At 43.9% G+C, this 17,349-nt stretch overlaps 1 protein-coding gene across 8 annotated transcripts in view; it reads left to right on the top strand.

Moving 5' to 3' along the window:
* The window catches only part of elmo1 (engulfment and cell motility 1 (ced-12 homolog, C. elegans)), a 115,017-nt gene extending 100,984 nt beyond the window's left edge, over positions 1 to 14,033 (top strand). For all 8 annotated transcript variants that reach the window (XM_061254965.1, XM_061254971.1, XM_061254969.1 and 5 more), the window contains 5 exons: positions 286 to 398; positions 7,186 to 7,293; positions 8,063 to 8,145; positions 12,080 to 12,157; positions 12,707 to 14,033. In XM_061254965.1, the coding sequence (XP_061110949.1) occupies positions 286 to 398; positions 7,186 to 7,293; positions 8,063 to 8,145; positions 12,080 to 12,157; positions 12,707 to 12,907 (583 nt within the window). In that variant the 3' untranslated portion in view covers positions 12,908 to 14,033. The remainder of the gene's footprint in view (positions 1 to 285; positions 399 to 7,185; positions 7,294 to 8,062; positions 8,146 to 12,079; positions 12,158 to 12,706) is intronic.
* Positions 14,034 to 17,349: the final 3,316 nt, after the last annotated feature.

The raw sequence follows: 17,349 nt of genomic DNA, 5'->3' as shown, positions 1-17,349 counted from the left end.
ACTAGGGTTTAAGTATTTATAACAGTGGTCTCCAACCGTGTTCCTGGAGAGCTACAGGTTCTGCTGGTTTTCAATGTTGCTCATCAATTAGAGCAGTTGATTAAACGTTTAGCTCACCTCGCCTGGTTACTTGGGTCTCGACAGGGTGCTGATTTTAAGGTGAAAACAAAAGCCAGCAGACCCTGTAGCCTGCAGGACCAGGGCTGGAGACCCCTGGTCTGTAATATTAGTAAGTGTTAGCGTTTCCCTGACCGTCTTCTTCCTCCTCCTCGTCCCCCCCCTCAGGGAGCTGCGGGAGAAGATCCAACCGGAGATCATGCTCCTGATCAAGCAGCAGCGGCTAAACCGTCTGTGTGAGGGCACCTGCTTCAGGAAGATCAGCAGCCGAAGGCGCCAAGGTACCACGACACGCTAGCTCACTTAGCGCTATTCACACCCTTCTACCCGAGAGCGCTATCAAAGTCACCGTCACCGTGTCACCGTGCTACACACTGTAACCGACATACCATGTGCCCGTTGTGCTGCCCTACACAGTGTATACTATTGATGGGAGCGTGATGTTTCATGCTAATAATAATTTGTTTGGCTGACTTACAGTTGATTTGACTAAGCAGGGGATAATTCACCCTGGCTCAATGTTAGCTCAAGGCCTTGCTCAAGGGCCCAACAGCTGTGCAGGTTTTGTCGCGGCTACACCGTAGCTTGAACCACCAACCTTCCTGGTCCTAGTCATGTACATTATAATGAATGGGTGGAGCTACAGTGAACTGTCAATAATCGATTTGTTAAAACAAATTGCAACTCAAACAACAAAGCAGTGAGTCGTGACATGGTGTGTTTCAAGTGAAACAGAACCTCGTTTGCATACGTTGCGTGTACTCGGCGCTCTGTGACTGTGCTGTGGACTCACCGTATGCTCTTACCGTCCCACACAGCTTCTAACCACCCCCACCCGCCCCGGTTAAGTCTCATTCTTACATGCCATCCCACAAAACGAGTGCTTCATTTTAGGTAGGCGCTGGAGTCACGCTGGGAAGTGATTCAATCAGCAAAAAGTTCTGCGCCGCGCAATGAGCACTGATCACAGCTGCCCAGGCCCACAGCATTTCCCCTGAGCTCTCCGCTCCCGATTCAATCATTCACTTTCCCAGTTTCGAGTTTCCCACGTGCAACCACGTTCCACGCTCCTCAGAAGCCAAAAATATAACATTTCCAACTCTTTATTTGTGCCGTCTGTTTCTGAAAGCCAGTTTACAGTATGTGTTCTACTCTCCAACAAAGACCATATGTCACTTTTCTGCAATGGTCTCCAATCGATTCAAGCAATCGACAAATGAAATTATTATCCGAGTTCCTGGACCCAGGCTGAATAAATGGATAAATGATCTAATTAAATTTTGCCTGCTTCGAATGAGGCCGACACATCTGCCTCAGGAATCGAACAGCAGGATTGCGTGACGGTCTTTGATTAGGGTTAATCACCAGTCTGTGCAGCTGGTCTTCATACTAACGAACACCGCCATGGCTGATCGTTTGGAAAAGCCAGGGAAATTCTTCACATTTTACTGTACAATATACACTTTAATTTAAACTTTTTGGGTATTCCTGAGCTCTTACTTGGAACCATATATGGGAATGGAATTCTATTAAGTCAATGTAAGCAAACACACAAAAACACCACTGGACCCTGTGTACACATGCCAACCTCAATTTTCCATTCCCCTTCAAGTGTCCTTTCCACATAGAGGCACACATTCTCATTTAATGTCCCCCTCCTTCAAACATTCCCCTGAAAGATCAGTTTCACTCATGGATACATCACATCACAGAAGCTAGTGCTGCTCTAACTTCCATTTCTAACTTGTCTTTAAAACTGTTAGCTCTGGGTGCCACGTACCTGCATTCCGCACTGCTAAAATTACATTTGTTTAATCAAGTCGGGTTATTAAGAGTAATGAAACATTAGAATTAATCTACCGCCAGAGATCCTTTCAAGCTTGACAGAACGGCTTATTATGGAGCTATGAATACGTAAGTCTTTCATGTAAATTCTACGGATAGTTTGCTGGGTGATATTTATAGGATGTTTTCTTTTATCAGTCCTGTCTCGTTTTCAGTTTGCTCTGATGTTCTGAGCTCTGCTTCCAAAAGAATATTCACGTCAAATTAAAATATTCATGTCAAATGAAAAAGAAAGTGTTAGACTGCGCAGCAGATAATTCCGAATTACAGTAAGGAATGCAGTTTGTTTGCTTGACTGCAAGTGGCTTGACAGCAAGCTGTACACATGTACTGAATAGTGAAATTAGTGTGTTGCACAATTGTGACTCCATTTTAATGTGAGATTGAAATGCTTGGTGTCAAATGATGAATGGCATTTGACATGTTTGGGACAGATAGCACTAGTAAGTTGAACATGTTTTTGTATATGTGACCCACTCCATTATAATAATTCGTAAGTCCCAATGGCCAATATCACATAGATCTTTTTTTAAGTAAAAATGTACATTTTTGGCTGTTTCAGGCTTTCATCTTCATTTTGAAGAACAATATCTTGCCTTTCATTATCTGCATTATCGGTTTACCAATACTTATTTGTGTCTGGTTAAATACTATTATAGAGCAGTAGCAGTATAATTAATGTGTGTATGTCTAATAACAGGTCAGAGTTTTCCTTGGTGGTAAAACTATAATCCATTATTTTTCTCTTAGTTAGTAATTAGTCTCTGCTCTGTTTTGTTTTGTTTGTTTAATACTCAGCCTTCAGCTGACAAACAGCAAGTTGATGCTTTCGATGTTTTATGTGCACTCCTCTACCTCTGTGACAGCCATTGTAAATGAATCTGAGAAGCTTCTTTAAATGGCTGCTGCTGGGAAAGGATGAAACATTCACACTTTGAACTTGAGCGCTTGGGAATCATTCAGCCTAATATCCTCCTTCACACTCGCTGGCAGAAGTTGAGTAATGTCTGCAAACGTCCATAGGGAACCCTTATCGCTTCGCCCGTTTAATTTAGAGCTTCTCGCAGCAGCACAGGATTAAATCGCCGAGAGATCGCATTCTTCTCCATTCTCTGTCGTTCGCTCGGTCACCACCCTCCATCTCTCCCCACGTGGGGATTCATCGCGTCCTTTTCCGTGCTTTTCGTTTGCGAGGTGCCTCGGCTTCAGCGCTCGGAAGTCAAGCGTCGAATTTAAGAACTATCCGCCAAAACCTGGACCAGAAGCTGGTGTTTATGCTGTACTTATCTGCATCGGATTTGACTGGGAACAAATTTGTTTGAAGAGAGAGCGTCATCCAAAATGGAGTCAATATTGAATGGGTTTTGGGTACAGACCTAAAAGACTGCTCAAACAAATTTTCTAGGATTCCTCAAGTGGTTCAGTCACTGAAGGAGCTTGCTGTAAAAGCAAGCTGGGGCCGATAGTCACATGATCCATCCTGGGCCATTTCATTGGCCAACTATGACCAGGAGCCTGCAGAAGCGCAATGCAATTGGCTCTTCTCCAATCAGCACTAGCTCTTGTGTATGGCTTTGTGGCTTGCTCAGTGGCTGCAGTGCTCCATGCGTGGGTACATGTGGCCACAGTTGGCTTGCATAACCTGGGGTGGAAGCGCTACCGGTTCAGCCATTTTGCAGTCATTGTTCTCAGTGGAGAGCTGCGAACAGCAACATGCAGAGCACCACCAGTAAGGGCCCAAGGCCACCAGCAAAGCACAGAGTAGTGTCCAATTGCTTTTGGTGAATGGGGGGAGGGGGGCATGTATAAAAAGGGATGAAATTCCTACATGGATCGCCCAATACTTATGTATGGATATACCCTCAGTGACAGTCTGCACTCAAACCTCATATTCATTGTTGCAATTATACCACTGTCCAAATACATATGGACTGCACTGTATATCTGATTAAAAATATGTCACAATATCAACATTTACATATTATAAGTAACTAGTCTGTTTCTGAGTGAGTAGGCATATTTATTTGCATGGAAGTAATAAAAACTTGATAGGCTCCCACCCAGCTCCAATAGACATATTGCCATGGCATACTGGCACTGAATTGTGATATATTGGGATTAGCTTATTAGGCAAAAAAAAAAACTTCATAGCTTGGCTTATTTAAACATCCATAACAAAATAGAAAATATAAATGATTAACATATTTTAAGTCACTATTTGCATCATAAAACTACAGATGCTCATTTTGGAGAATTCCAGCTATGTTTACGATGCTCACAAAAAGCTCCATGGACTCATTCAGTTTTGGGCATCTTATTTGCTTCGAATGTTGTCCTCAAACAAGTTCAAGAGAAGTGAACATAGTTATGAGATCAAATCTCTCCCCTGTGTCCTTTCTACGTTTGTCACGTGCCTTTTTCAGCTTCCTAATTATCACACAAAGCAGAAAGAGCCATCTTGTGCGTGCTTCAACACAACCATCCCTCCTTGCGGAAATCGTTCTCGGTGGATTCTCCTCCAAACTACAAAGCGGATCTGGGCCAGATTGAAATCAGGAGGGCCTTCTTGCCGAACACACGTTGAAGAGGAGTGTTACTTCAGCATTCACCTGACTCGTATAAATAAGATTTATTTTCGTCTACCTTTGAGGCTCCTATTATTCAACGCAGCTACGGCCTTCGATTGAATCTTTCCCGTCTCGAGCACTATACGGTTTTTCCAAAGGGAGTTCTAATTCCGTTTTGGCTTCGGTTTTATCCCCAACGAGATTAATCGAAGGAACGCGGACCAGACCTGGTCTGTTGCTTGGGGATGCTTTGTCTGTGTCCCTTGGCACTTGACATTTCGGGAGCAGACGGTTTCATAGCTCCCCTACCAGAAGGTAGGACGTCCTTGATTGCTGGACACGCTGTGAAATGACCTCATTCGCTTTGACACTCTTACACTCGCTTGTGCCTTAACCTTGTCTCCTGCCTGCTTGTCCTCTGCCTTCTGGACTGGAGGGGGAAGAGGAAAACGGAATGTTTCTGTGTTGGTCCACCTCGCACCACGATAGGGACATGGGACAGGACTGTTTTTACAACAGCGACATTACTGGAGCCGTGCTGTGCTCACTACAGACATCCACCGTCCTCAACAAAGTAATTTACCGTGCAATATTCTGCTAAGTGATCAGGAAGAGCAAGATTAAGTCTGCAACTGTAATTAATAATTCAATTGTCACAAAGTGCTGAGCAAAGTGTGTTTCCACACCATTTTCAAAATGAACCCAAGGGTTTACCTACCCGCCTCCATTTACTCCAAATCGGAGGCTTTTAACAGTATGATTTATGCATGCACAGAACAGCCAACCAATTTTCCAGTGTCATGTCTGCTCTGACCCCAGCCTCGTTCTATTAATATATTGCAGAAGATTTAAAGTACGTCCGAACAGATGCATTAAAATGGGTATGATTTTCGCAGATGTGCAGCGTTGCGAGTTTGGGTTGGGAGCCACTTATTATCAATTCAGCGGTACTTTTCGAAATGACACATTAAAGCATTAATGGAAAATTCCAGTCTCCAGGCTCGGCCCTCTTCAGCCGGGCGTGGTCACGCGGTTTTAAAGTGGCATTCTCAGCACTTTGCTGCAGCGGGACCCAGCTGACATTTCTGGTCTATTGTTCTTTTTGCAATTGCTTATATCGCCAGCTTGAAAGACCCTTCTGGCTGAATGTTTTTTTTGCTGATAAGGGGAGTCAGTGGACGGGGCTGTTGGCCTCTAAGCAATAACATGCACCCCACGCTCGGAGCTCGCTCTGCCATTGGGACTGCGGTTGCTCTTTGCTTTCTAAGAGATCTGAGATTTGTCCTTTTTTTGTAAGCGCACCTTTCATGCATATTTTTAAGTGTCTTTTTAACAAATGGTGGTAACCTGACAAAACCCTGCAATGGACTTTTCTAGACAATTCATTTCCATTTTAAATATGTGGACATCATAGTTTCCGTCTGGACGCTCAGCATTTTTTAATTTTTTATATTTTATAAAGAAAGAAAGAGGGGGAAAAAGAAAAGCAAACATACAAATGCATCGTAAGCATCAGAAACAAAATAATATTTTGTGAAGCTGCTGAACTTATGAGATAATTGTCAATCACTAAACTGAGCTTGCTGCCTTTAATAAGCTTGTAGACAGAACTTGTAGTTTGCCATTCAGTTCGCTAGGATAGCAACTCTAGAGGTCTTACTCTTCTGCCCCTCATTTTTTTCTTCCTCTGTGGCCAGAAACACCCAGCAGCACAGTGGCCTGATAAATGCATGCACCACATCAATTTTACTAATGGGGCTGTGGTCGAGGGACACTATTCATTTTCCTTTTCTCCTCGAAGGCAAATGATTCCCTCCTACTGAAAACATTAATACAATGCATACTATGTAGTACTCAGTATGCACCACCTCACTTTTCTGGTCATTGTTTTTATATCTGAAGCGGGAGACGAAGATGAAACGTTGTATAACCAGCGTTGCGGATAACTTCGGCCCTCCCTCGTGCGTTTTATGCGGCTGTAGCTCGGTTGCTCACAAGGCGAGGCTCCCTGTAGATCTCCCCCTCTCCTGCCAGCCAAGCCTCTATTATCGGCAATTAGCGTTTGGACGGCGGCACGCGGGCGCACGCCAGAGATCCGTCGCCCTGCCCGCACGAGAGCCACGCACGCCTCGGCTTTTCTGGAGCCGCGGGAGCAGAACGCGGGGAACATATGCAGAGGCACGCGAGAGCTCCAACACGGAGCGAGTCATACATCAATCCAAACTGAAAATAAACTCAAGCGCAATTAATTTTTATTATTATTGTTATTATTTTATTTATTTATTTATTTTTACCCTTGCTCATATCACACAGCACTGCAAAATGCCTCTCTGTAGGAGAGCCAGGCTGTAGTCCAGCTATGGTCACTCTTTTGAGTTCAGGGATTCATGCGGCATTACAATGTGACCTTAATTTTATTGTTTTACTGTGTACCACTATTGTGACTAATATTTTCCCCCAAGAGATTTTACTGAAATTAGGGATTTATTGTGTTTTCCAAAATACCAAATTTAATCGACAAGAACATTCAATATCAATTTAGCAGGCTCTGCCACAGCTACTGCACGCATTGTACCAAGCCAAAGGCTTGTTTCTAATTGTGTGAGTCCATTTTCCATGTCTAATGTTGGTTTTGTTGTGATTCTTCCCCACACAGATAAGTTCTGGTATTGCCGCCTTTCGCCGAATCATAAAGTCCTCCACTACGGCGATCTGGAGGAGAGCCCCCAGGGCGAGGTGCCCCATGATTCTCTGCAGGACAAGTGTGAGTCCTCCGTACTTCGGACACGACGGGCTGTGCCTAAATCTCATACGCGGGCACTTAAATCACACGTTAGCACGATGCTATTGATATGATAGCGCGCCACGTCTCGCCACTGAAGTGGTCTGACTGGATGGAGGCGATTAGCTGGTTGTTTACAGACTATTCACTTCCAAATTATTAATAAAAACTGAGCAGTGAAATGACATAGCGGCAATTCCGCCTGCACGGCATGATGTCGTGGCCTGCCTTTAAAAAAACAACCACACAGGCTTTCAAATGCTACTGCTTTCACTGTTCACACAGTACAGCAAAGGCACATACAGTACACACAACAACACCAAGGGCAGTAAACGACAACAGACCGGGTAGTAGAGAAGTGAAAGACCTGGACTAGTATGCCAGAGGTCGAAGGCTCAAGAGTTTGAAGTGGCAGGTAGTGTAACAGCACCGGCATTGTAGGGTACCCTTCAGCATGGCACTTCAGCCGTACATACTGTATCCAGTGAAGAGCCTGTAAAATATCTAACCTGTGTGTAAAGATGCCCTAGATTCAAGTGTACGCTAAGCAAATTAATAACACAATTTTAAAAAAAATAAACCGCCTTAATATCTCACATTTAACAACACAGTCGGACGTGCTTTCAGGCGACACGGGCACGCGATATATTACGCTAAAATTAGCGGGCCGCTAATGGCAGCAATTAGTCAACAGCGCGGTGCTGCTGGGAAGGCTGGAGCGTCTGACCGTTTGTCTTCTCCGCGCCCGCAGTGCCGGTGGCCGACATCAAGGCGGTGGTGACTGGGAAAGACTGCCCTCACATGAAGGAGAAGGGCGCTCTCAAGCAGAACAAGGTGAGGACTCGCGCCATGGGCATCGCCCTTCCGCCTTCCTAGTGTCAGGATCTGTTGGGTGCAAAGGAAAGTCCGGGAAGTAGGGGGAAATCCATTTATGTTGCCACGCCCGCATGCCTCGCCAAATACTGCCTTCAAGAGTTAAGAGCTTAGAGTCAGAAACTTTATTGTCCACAGTGTTGAATTGTCTTTGGCTTCACCACAATCAGCATGGATTCCAAACGAGACAATGGTAAAACGCAGTAGGAGAGCTGACAGTTACAAGTCCTTCTCGGAACTTCCCAGGTTCATCTCCTTCAGCACTCGATTGTAGGTGCTTGGAGCATTAGGCTGGTGGGGTCCTTGCTCTGTGTCCTGTTTGGTGGGAGTGTGCAGATGGATGGTTGTTTTATGTCTACCAGTGGAAGCGAATCTGGCACACACACTGAGCCAGACATCGCCTTCTGTCCCATCTCACTGCCCGAGGATTTGCTTCATAAATCACTGTATTTTTAGTCCTCCAAAGATGTCCCAGGGAGGTCTAAGCCAGGACTGCCCAACCCTGTTCCTGGAGACCTACCTTCCTGTAGGCTTTTATTCCAACCCTAATAAAAGCGCACCTCATTCGACAGCTAGGGTGTGTGCCAATGCTCGAAAAACACATCCTTGTTTCCTCCACTTGTCTGCTCCCCCATACTTCCAAATAGGAGAAGGAGACGAGTAAGTGAGGAGGTTACATTCTTCTACTAGTGGGACCCCAGAAATCTCACTGAGCTGCTAATTAGTTTAATCTGTTGTGCCAAATGAGGGTTGGGGTGAAAAACGGGGTTTGGCAACCCAGGTCTAGGTTGTTTCCTGATGACCATAGAGGTCAGTGTCCAAGGTGATGTTATGTGCCAGGAAATTTAAAAAAAGAAATGAAATGAATGATGTCACGGCACGGTTAAAGGAGCAGGGTCTTCATTCTTGTCTTTGTGCTGTAGATGGTGTTTGGATCATGGCCTCACTTCAAGGAGAGGGGGCAAGATATAGGGGGAGGTGGAGAGAGGGATGGAGGAATGTAGGTGGGGAAATGGGGAGGTGGGCAGAGATAGAGGGAGGTGGCAGAGATGGAGGGAGGTGGGTAGGGGAGAGGAGCAGGTGGGTAGGGGAGAAGGGGAGGTGAGCCAAAGGAGATGTATGCTGGAGAGAATGAGTTCCCCCAGGCGATTCCTTTTCATACAGTACATAATGTCGTTTCCATTTCTGTAAGTGATCTCAGCATCAAACGAATACAACTTTATTTCCATGCAAATCTTATTCACTAACACCTTCCTGACTATATGCCTTTACATCTAAGTGAGTCACCATTTTTTTCTTCTTTGGCCAAAGGACAGACCACCCACACACAACTTTGATATTATATTTATATAATATGATACGATGACACGATACATAATCAAACGGCTCTGAAATCAGCTTTACTTGCGGTCTTTGGCACAGCCGTTTAATGGCTTTGTGTCTTGTTATTTCGCCCAGTCTTGAGGATTATTCTTAAGGAACCGTATAATGTAATAATCAGTGGCAGATTCAGGACCGTGGAGGGTTTTGGCCTGTATTCTGTCTCCATTCCTAAAAGCCGTTGTAGATGGCAATGCATCTTGGTGTGTGCTGATGCGCATTAATCCAAGGTTTTATGGGACTTTAGTGGGGAATGTAAGGTAAAGTCAATTTAACTGCCAACAGATGCTGGACTCTGCCCGAACAGATGTCGAGGAAGTTGCAATCGCCACAGTTCTGGGCGCGTTTAAGATCAAAATAAAAACTTTGTGTAGCTTTCACGCAATTCTCGGCTGCATCCTTCACAACGGCAGCCATGCTATGGCATTTCTTTTTGCCATTTAACACATGCCACTTGCGCTGTGAACGCGCTTGAAATGTTATTATTGTTCAGCGCTGCACTTTCCAGGTGGACGTGTCCTTTCCGTCTGAAGCAGTGTGGGGTTTCACAGCGACTCTGTGTGACACCGTATAATCTATTTATAGGAGATACTGTTCTCTACCCCTGCCTGGGCACACTGCTGCAGAGCCAAACTCAGCCTCTCTGAGCCCATAGCAGTGACAAGACACCAGAAAGTTATGTAAAATGTAAACCAAGGGACATAATAATTCCTTGCATTCATATAGCACTTTTCTCACCAGCTGGCAACTTAAAGCACTTTAAAGTGATAAGGGGGAAACTCACTTCAACTACCACCACCGTTGTGTACAGTAGCACCCGCCTGGGTGATGTAACGGCAGCCATTTTGTGCCAGAATGCAGTTTTGATTAACCATGCTTTTAGCTAATACCGTACAGGCCATGCATTCATTTATTCCAGTGGTAGAGGCTGTCTTGCAATGTGTTTTGTGTTAGTTACATCCATATGATGAAAACTATTTCTGAATTTGATGTTTAAAATTTTGTAACCATCAATTAGATTCTGCAATAATGAGGTAAAGTATTTTTAGATTTCCAGTTTGTTTATGTTTGTTAGCATAGGGAGCTAGCGGCGTCACTGGTAGGCACCCAAGAGTTTGTGAGTCAAGGAGGCTCATTTTAAGCAAGCCACACCCAGCGGAACGTACACGGCTAAGCTCTTTGAAGGGCCAGTGAACTCAAACTACTCTCTGAATGAGGTCAATAAAGTGGATGTGACATCTCTCTCCCATGTTCTGCTCTGTAGATCTCACCAAACACTTTCACTGGAGAAAAGGCTTTGATAAGAAAGGTTTACTGAAGCATTTCATTTACTGAAAATAGGCCAGTGAAAAGGTTTAGTGGAGCATGAACTGAAATCTAAATTACAAATCCTTCTGATTTAAGACAGTCATTATACGAGGATTATACCTGATGGCAAGTAAATCGACTGTAAATGTGAGGCAGTTCCTGGCAGATTGTATTTTTTGTGTTTAGCGTGCGTATATTCTTTTTTGACAATTTTCCAAAAGAATGTTCCCAAATAAACTGCTTGCCAGTGGTCTTGTGGTTGATGCTTGTGCGGTTGTTATGTCTGCAGCCTGAAAAATATCTTTGTACGAGGAGAAAGTTCAAAGTTATCTATAGCTAAAGATTAGAGTAGTGCACCAAGCTGTGTTTGCAACCGTGTTCTGAGACTTTATATGCCAGCGCAAAGAATATATAGCCTACTGTATAAGCTATATTTCTGCCGTCAACAGCACCCTGAGGGCAGACGGTCGTGTCAAAAGGGTAATCTTGTGTTGTAATCTCGCGCCTACGTGTTTGCTAATCAATCAGGGGATGAAAAAAATAAATGTAAAGAGAGAAGTCTGGTTCACCGAAAAGGCAGCTCTGGCTCAGAGCAGATTTGTTGTTGTGTTGTGCGATTGTCTCTCATGGAGGAGACTGGGGTTCAAGGCTCACCAGTTCTTATTTTTTCCTATTTGTTTTGCTCAATTTTAAAAAGAAATTGTACAATACCAAATTACATTTTTCAACTCGGTTCAGGGGATTTGGGCAATCTTAACTGAAATAGGTCCGTTGGAGCAACTCAGTTTAGAGGGTAGAACGGAGTTCTCTTCGGCAGTAAGATCGAGCGAAAACACGGCTGACTACCCTCGGGGTACTGTCGAGGGTGGAAAACCGCATCGAGACCCCCCGGCCCCTCCAGAATTGACGAGTTCTCGGCGCCCCCCGAGGTGTCCGTGACGCACTGCGTCATCCCGGCTCGGTCGAGCGCGTTCGTCCAAAGCAACGCGTCACTGCCGACGCCAGCCGGCCCGCGGAGCTCTCGGCTTCCTCCCGCGGCGTCCCTCTCTCCCAGCGGGCGAGCGCGGTGCCGTGTAGCGGGCGGACGCCACGTGCCATCTGGTGTTTAATATCTCCGAGAGGAAGCGCGAGAAGGGAAACAGCAGGCGGGGAGACAGGAAGGAGCGGGCTGGGAACGCTTTGTGACGGCGTGAATCTGTCTTTGCAGGAAGTGCTGGAGCTGGCATTCTCCGTGCTCTACGAGTCGGACGAGTATCTCAACTTCATCGCTCCCGATAAGCACGAGGTGAGGTTTCTCCCGTTTCGTCGTTTACGGAGGGAAGGCAAAGTGCAGAAGACACTACCAAATGTGCAAAAGTTCCAGAACTAAATTCCTGCATTTCTCTCGGTCTCACTACTTCTGATATTGGTGTTTCATGGCGATAAAACATGGTGTGAACAAAAATGAAATGTTTGAGCAGCCCATTTTTTAAGATAATTTGTTGAATATTAAATAACTGAGTCCATCAGAGATGAAGGTTGGAAGGCAATTTTTGGTTAACTTTGACTAACAGTTGAAAGCAATAATAATTTTTGCCGAGTTCAACATTCACCAGCACTCGTGCACCACATTCAGTTTGTGGAGAAAGTTTATTGTGTATGTTAACTTGCAAGTCAAAGTTAAGGACACATTTTGATGGAATACAGGCCACAATCTTAGTATTTTACTCAATGAACTGGAGCCAGTGATGGTCATGATCTGCTCTAGTTGGGTGTTGGTTGAGAGGACTTGCTAAAACCAATAAATCGAAGTACAAAAGAAGGCAGATTCAGTGGTTTCCATGTTGTCTTTCAGTACTGTGTGTGGACGGACGGTCTTAACGCGCTCCTGGGGAAGGAGATGACGAGCGAGTTCACCAAGTCCGACCTGGACGTCCTTCTCAGCATGGAGATGAAGCTCCGCCTCCTGGACCTTGAGAACATTCAGATTCCCGAGGCTCCGCCCCCCATTCCCAAAGAGCCTAGCAACTATGACTTTGTTTACGACTGCAACTAACTACCAACTGGACCAATCGTTTCTTACTCGTACTGGAAAGAACTTTTGAAAAAGACGGTGGGGGGAAAAAAGAGAGGGAAAAAATAAGGATCTGTCTAACTTTTTTGTTTTTCTTGCTATACTTGCTACTTACTTACTTTTTTTAAGGTGTATTTTAATGTATTTGCAGCACTTAACGACTTGCCCTCGAGGCCTTCCAAACTTGTCACTTCCCGTTGCCCACTGATCGCTCAACGATCATGACAACAAGCGTTGTCACGGCAACACGGTAACCTGCTGAAGGAGGACCAAGACCAGACCAGTTCCACTTGTCCTTATGGTTTTGTTTTTGAGTTTGCTGTAGAATATTCCTTATAGAAGTCGTTTTTCTTGTTTTATTTTGTATCGTTTTTGTTTTTTGGGTGGGTGGGGGAGGGTGTTGTGTGAGGGGACGGTGGATGCAGTATCCAATTATTGTTTTCACACCTCCGGTTTTTAATGTTTTTGCACTGTAGCGACGATAAATCTCATATTCTGACACCCGGCAGCTATGGCTCCACCGCGAAAGGGAAAAAAACACACTCCATTTTCACCGGTTTGCTGAAACCTCACCCCTGCTCCACTTCCTATAAACTGCTAAATGAAGTGGACCCTCCTTGACCCGGCAATATCGCACACTGAAGCCGCCTCTCGATATTCTGTTTAATGAGTCACTCGAGCTTAGCTTTCACAACTTTCAGAAGCAGCCAGGCTGATTGACCTGCCGTTCTTGCTTGTGAATTTACCAACACCACTTCCCCCAAGCCCCCCACCCCCACCCCCCCAGCCTGAAATCCGGTCGGACACCCGTCATGTCAGCTGTAATATTCCAAAGCAATATTTGGCTTGTATCGTAAGCTGCTGTATCTTTAGTGATGTCTGTGAAGCTGCCAAGTAGTCAGTATTATCACACTGTTTGAGTGTTAATTAAAGGGAAGGTCTTTTTCTCAACTCTCCGCCAATTTGGAAGCAAAGTGTAAATTTAATTTAAAAATAAACATGGTTGTTACTTCTCTTACCGTTTTACCCTTTTTGATCCACTCAAATGTTTGTTCTAGGTTGAAATGCCCTAAACCCTGCAGTTTACATTAAAAGAGAATAAAAGTAACCATTGTTTTTTTTTGCATTTCCTATATCCACGCATTGCACACAGCCACCTCTGGTAGCTTGAGTCCTTTGAAGCTTATACTGCAGAGTCAGTTGCCATCTGTACATCTAAACCAGTGGCTGCCACATCTTGCTGAGTTGTTTGAAAACATCTCTCCTCTCCCCTCTGCTGCACCTGGTCTGGCTCAGCACTGTACTTTCGGAACAAACTTGTGTTTAATAGTCAGTGGTTGCTCTGTATATTTTTATTTAAATTGTAGCTATATATATACATCCTAAAACAATAAAGTTACTATGTTGTCCTGTAGTCTACACCATATTTAGGAAGACCTTAAAACAACTGGACAAATTTTGTTCATTATTTTATGTTAATGTAGGGATCCAGGTAGTCCCGGACAGCTTCGAACAACTTTTATCTGAAAAGCGGTCTATTATTTAATATGTGACTTTATTTAACAAATTGCAAAGATTTCACTCAATGTTTCGGAAAGTTAGTATTTGGAAATCTCAAATTTGCTAGTTTCTACTGACACACTAATGCAGAAACAAAATATAGAAGACCAAATTAATAATGCACCGCTGATGCTGAAAATTAAGTGAAAACTTTATCCTCAAAATCTAATCATAGCAGTGACGTCTCATGAGCTGGTGGGGCCCAAAACTTTTCTTTAAACTAATCATTGATCTCAGCCTGTTTTCATCAATTTCGGTTCAGTTTCTCGCAAAACTAATGCTTTCTGCTTAATAAAAAGTACTATAAGCAAGTTACCCTGGCACCATTACCCTGGTGACAGGGTAGCCTAGTGGTAGCGTGCTTCACGAGCAGCTGTTGAGTCTCTGGTGGGCACTTTGGGATGCTAACTTGCATCTGGAGAAATGAAGTCGGGTCCCTAAATGACTTGTTGGGCCCTTAACCCGAAAAAGTACTCCAGGGGTTTACCCCTCTCTGCTCTCGCACTCCTCCACTTGCAACTGTCCTCTCAATAATTTATCCCAGGGTGTCCTTGAAAAAAAGGGATCTGCCCTTGTTAAATAAAGGATTAAATAAAGTACATATTTTCCCATTATTTATTGCCTGTGTTCGACATCTGCCATGAATGTATAAACTTGGTTGTATTTGTATCTTTAATGCAAAAAGAGAGGTACCGGCATCAGCCAGTGTGGACAAACAAATGTTGGTCATTGATATCAGCCTCAGAATTTCCATTGATACCTCGATATGTTCATGCTACGGTACAGATGGTAACTGGTTTCTTCCCATACTCCACGACAGTGTAGATGCAGTCATAGAGTAAGGCAAGGAAGGGTCAATTGAGCATTGCTCTCTCTCAGGTATAATAGTTTATAGAATTATGGAGAATTATGGTAAATAACAGTTTTTCACAAAATGAAACATACCACACACAATACAGATTACATATAATTACATCAGTACATACCTCTGGTCTCTGTGACATTGCAATGAATAATATTTATTTTTTTCATTCAGTACTGCATTATTTAGTGCTATATTTATGGAATGCTTATCTAACACCAAATGTTGAGCTTTCCAGCAGACTGTTTCTGCGCAGATTTTTGGAGACATTCATTGGTGTGTGCAGGCTTTGGACTGGAGCTTTCATTGGAGACGGATTGGCTGTAGAGTGACAGGATCATGCGACCGGCTCTCTGTTACAGGCTTGAGCGTGTACGAGCAGAATTGCTCCTTAACGCTCTAACGAGAGCGTTCTGTTCCCCCGCAGAGTGTTCAAACCAAGCGGCCAAAACCAAGCTTCTTTTTTGATGCTAATTTCCTGGTCATGCTGAGAGACCGTGCTCACTAGCTCCACTGCGCATAGGTCATTCAGACCGGTTTTCATTGTAAAGTCAATGGTGCAATTGCGGTAAAAATCCGTCCGTTTTTCCTTCATCTAATGCCTCCCCATGTGCCGACATTAAGTTATCGTGTTATTAGGATAATACAGCAATACTTTGTTGATGAATCGGGGGCAGATTCATTTATGAGACTCTACTGCACATGCTTAGTGGAAGAGCCACACTGGGCAGCCCTACTGTGCAGACTCTGGCTCCAAATTGTACAACATGGCGGTGCCAGTAAACCTCACTTTCACGAGCCCATGGATAGTCAGAGGACGACAAGCTCTTGATCCATATTTTTCTGCAGTATATGGTTCAAATATTACTGTCCTGAGAACATTTACACACACTTTTAATAAAAGGGGTCACTATTTGGAAATAGTATTCAGGCATGATTCAATGCATACAAGTCTGATCTACATGTACCACTTTTACCTGATTTATTATAAAGATGAGGTAGGTAAAAGGTTTAGTATAAGGCTCATTGTCTGGACACTCAGACAATGGAACAGTCGTGCTCATGTATTTCACAAAGAAAGAAGGCTCAATAACTGAAGACAGGATCAAACTTCACAATCAGGAATAATTTGTTGACTGTCCTCTGCGACACCTGGCACCCTTTCCCCAAAGCAGGATTACTGAGTTAGCTGGATAACTTCACAGGATAAAACCCGGAACAACTCTTTTTACTGTCCATGTTCCACATTTGTGTGGGGACTAGGTTTCACTCTGTTATCTGGCTAACTCTGGCTGTAATCCTGCTTCATGGAGCAGACCCCAGAACCAGGATTTACAGCTTTTTATTTCAATATCCCAAGGCAGATAACTTAACTCGCCTGCCAATGAAGCAAAACCAAGATATTACAGGGATCAAAGGAAAATGAAACAATGCTTCTTAAATGTATTTTTACAAAACAAACTTCTTGCTACAAACCACATGTCCCTGAGATCACCAGTGTTGACGTTTCTGTTTGTGAACTAGTCCATCATAATAATTTAACAAAAAATGCTATGGTTAACCTTTGATTTCTTCTTTTTCGCAAAACAAATGCAAATCCTTACTAGTTGCCAATTCAGTCCTACATGTCAAAATTGAAAAAGCCAGAGCTGGCAATATTAAGGCCAGAACAAAAAGATATTGTTAGAAGAGGCAGAGATAGGAGACAGCTGACCCAACTGTAAGAATGTATGCACCACTTTATACCTGCGGGCTATTATACAAATCATATAATGCCCCCACAGGTATCTATGTTACCCAGAAATCTCCCCTAAGCCTTTTTAAAAACTCCTCCAGTTTATCATTAGTCTTAATTGGCTTGTCAGTCTGGCATGGAAGATACACGACACTGAACCTTCACATACTGACAGACCGTTTCTCCCTGCGTGCAAATAATGAACGTAAAAACAGCTTCAAAGAACTCATGTCTGTTGACAGTCATCAAACAAACCCTTTGCTATTT

This window comes from Conger conger, chromosome 9 (assembly GCF_963514075.1).
Source record: "Conger conger chromosome 9, fConCon1.1, whole genome shotgun sequence".
NCBI classification, from domain to species: Eukaryota; Metazoa; Chordata; class Actinopteri; order Anguilliformes; family Congridae; genus Conger; species Conger conger.
This window is presented reverse-complemented; position numbering and strand designations above follow the sequence as displayed.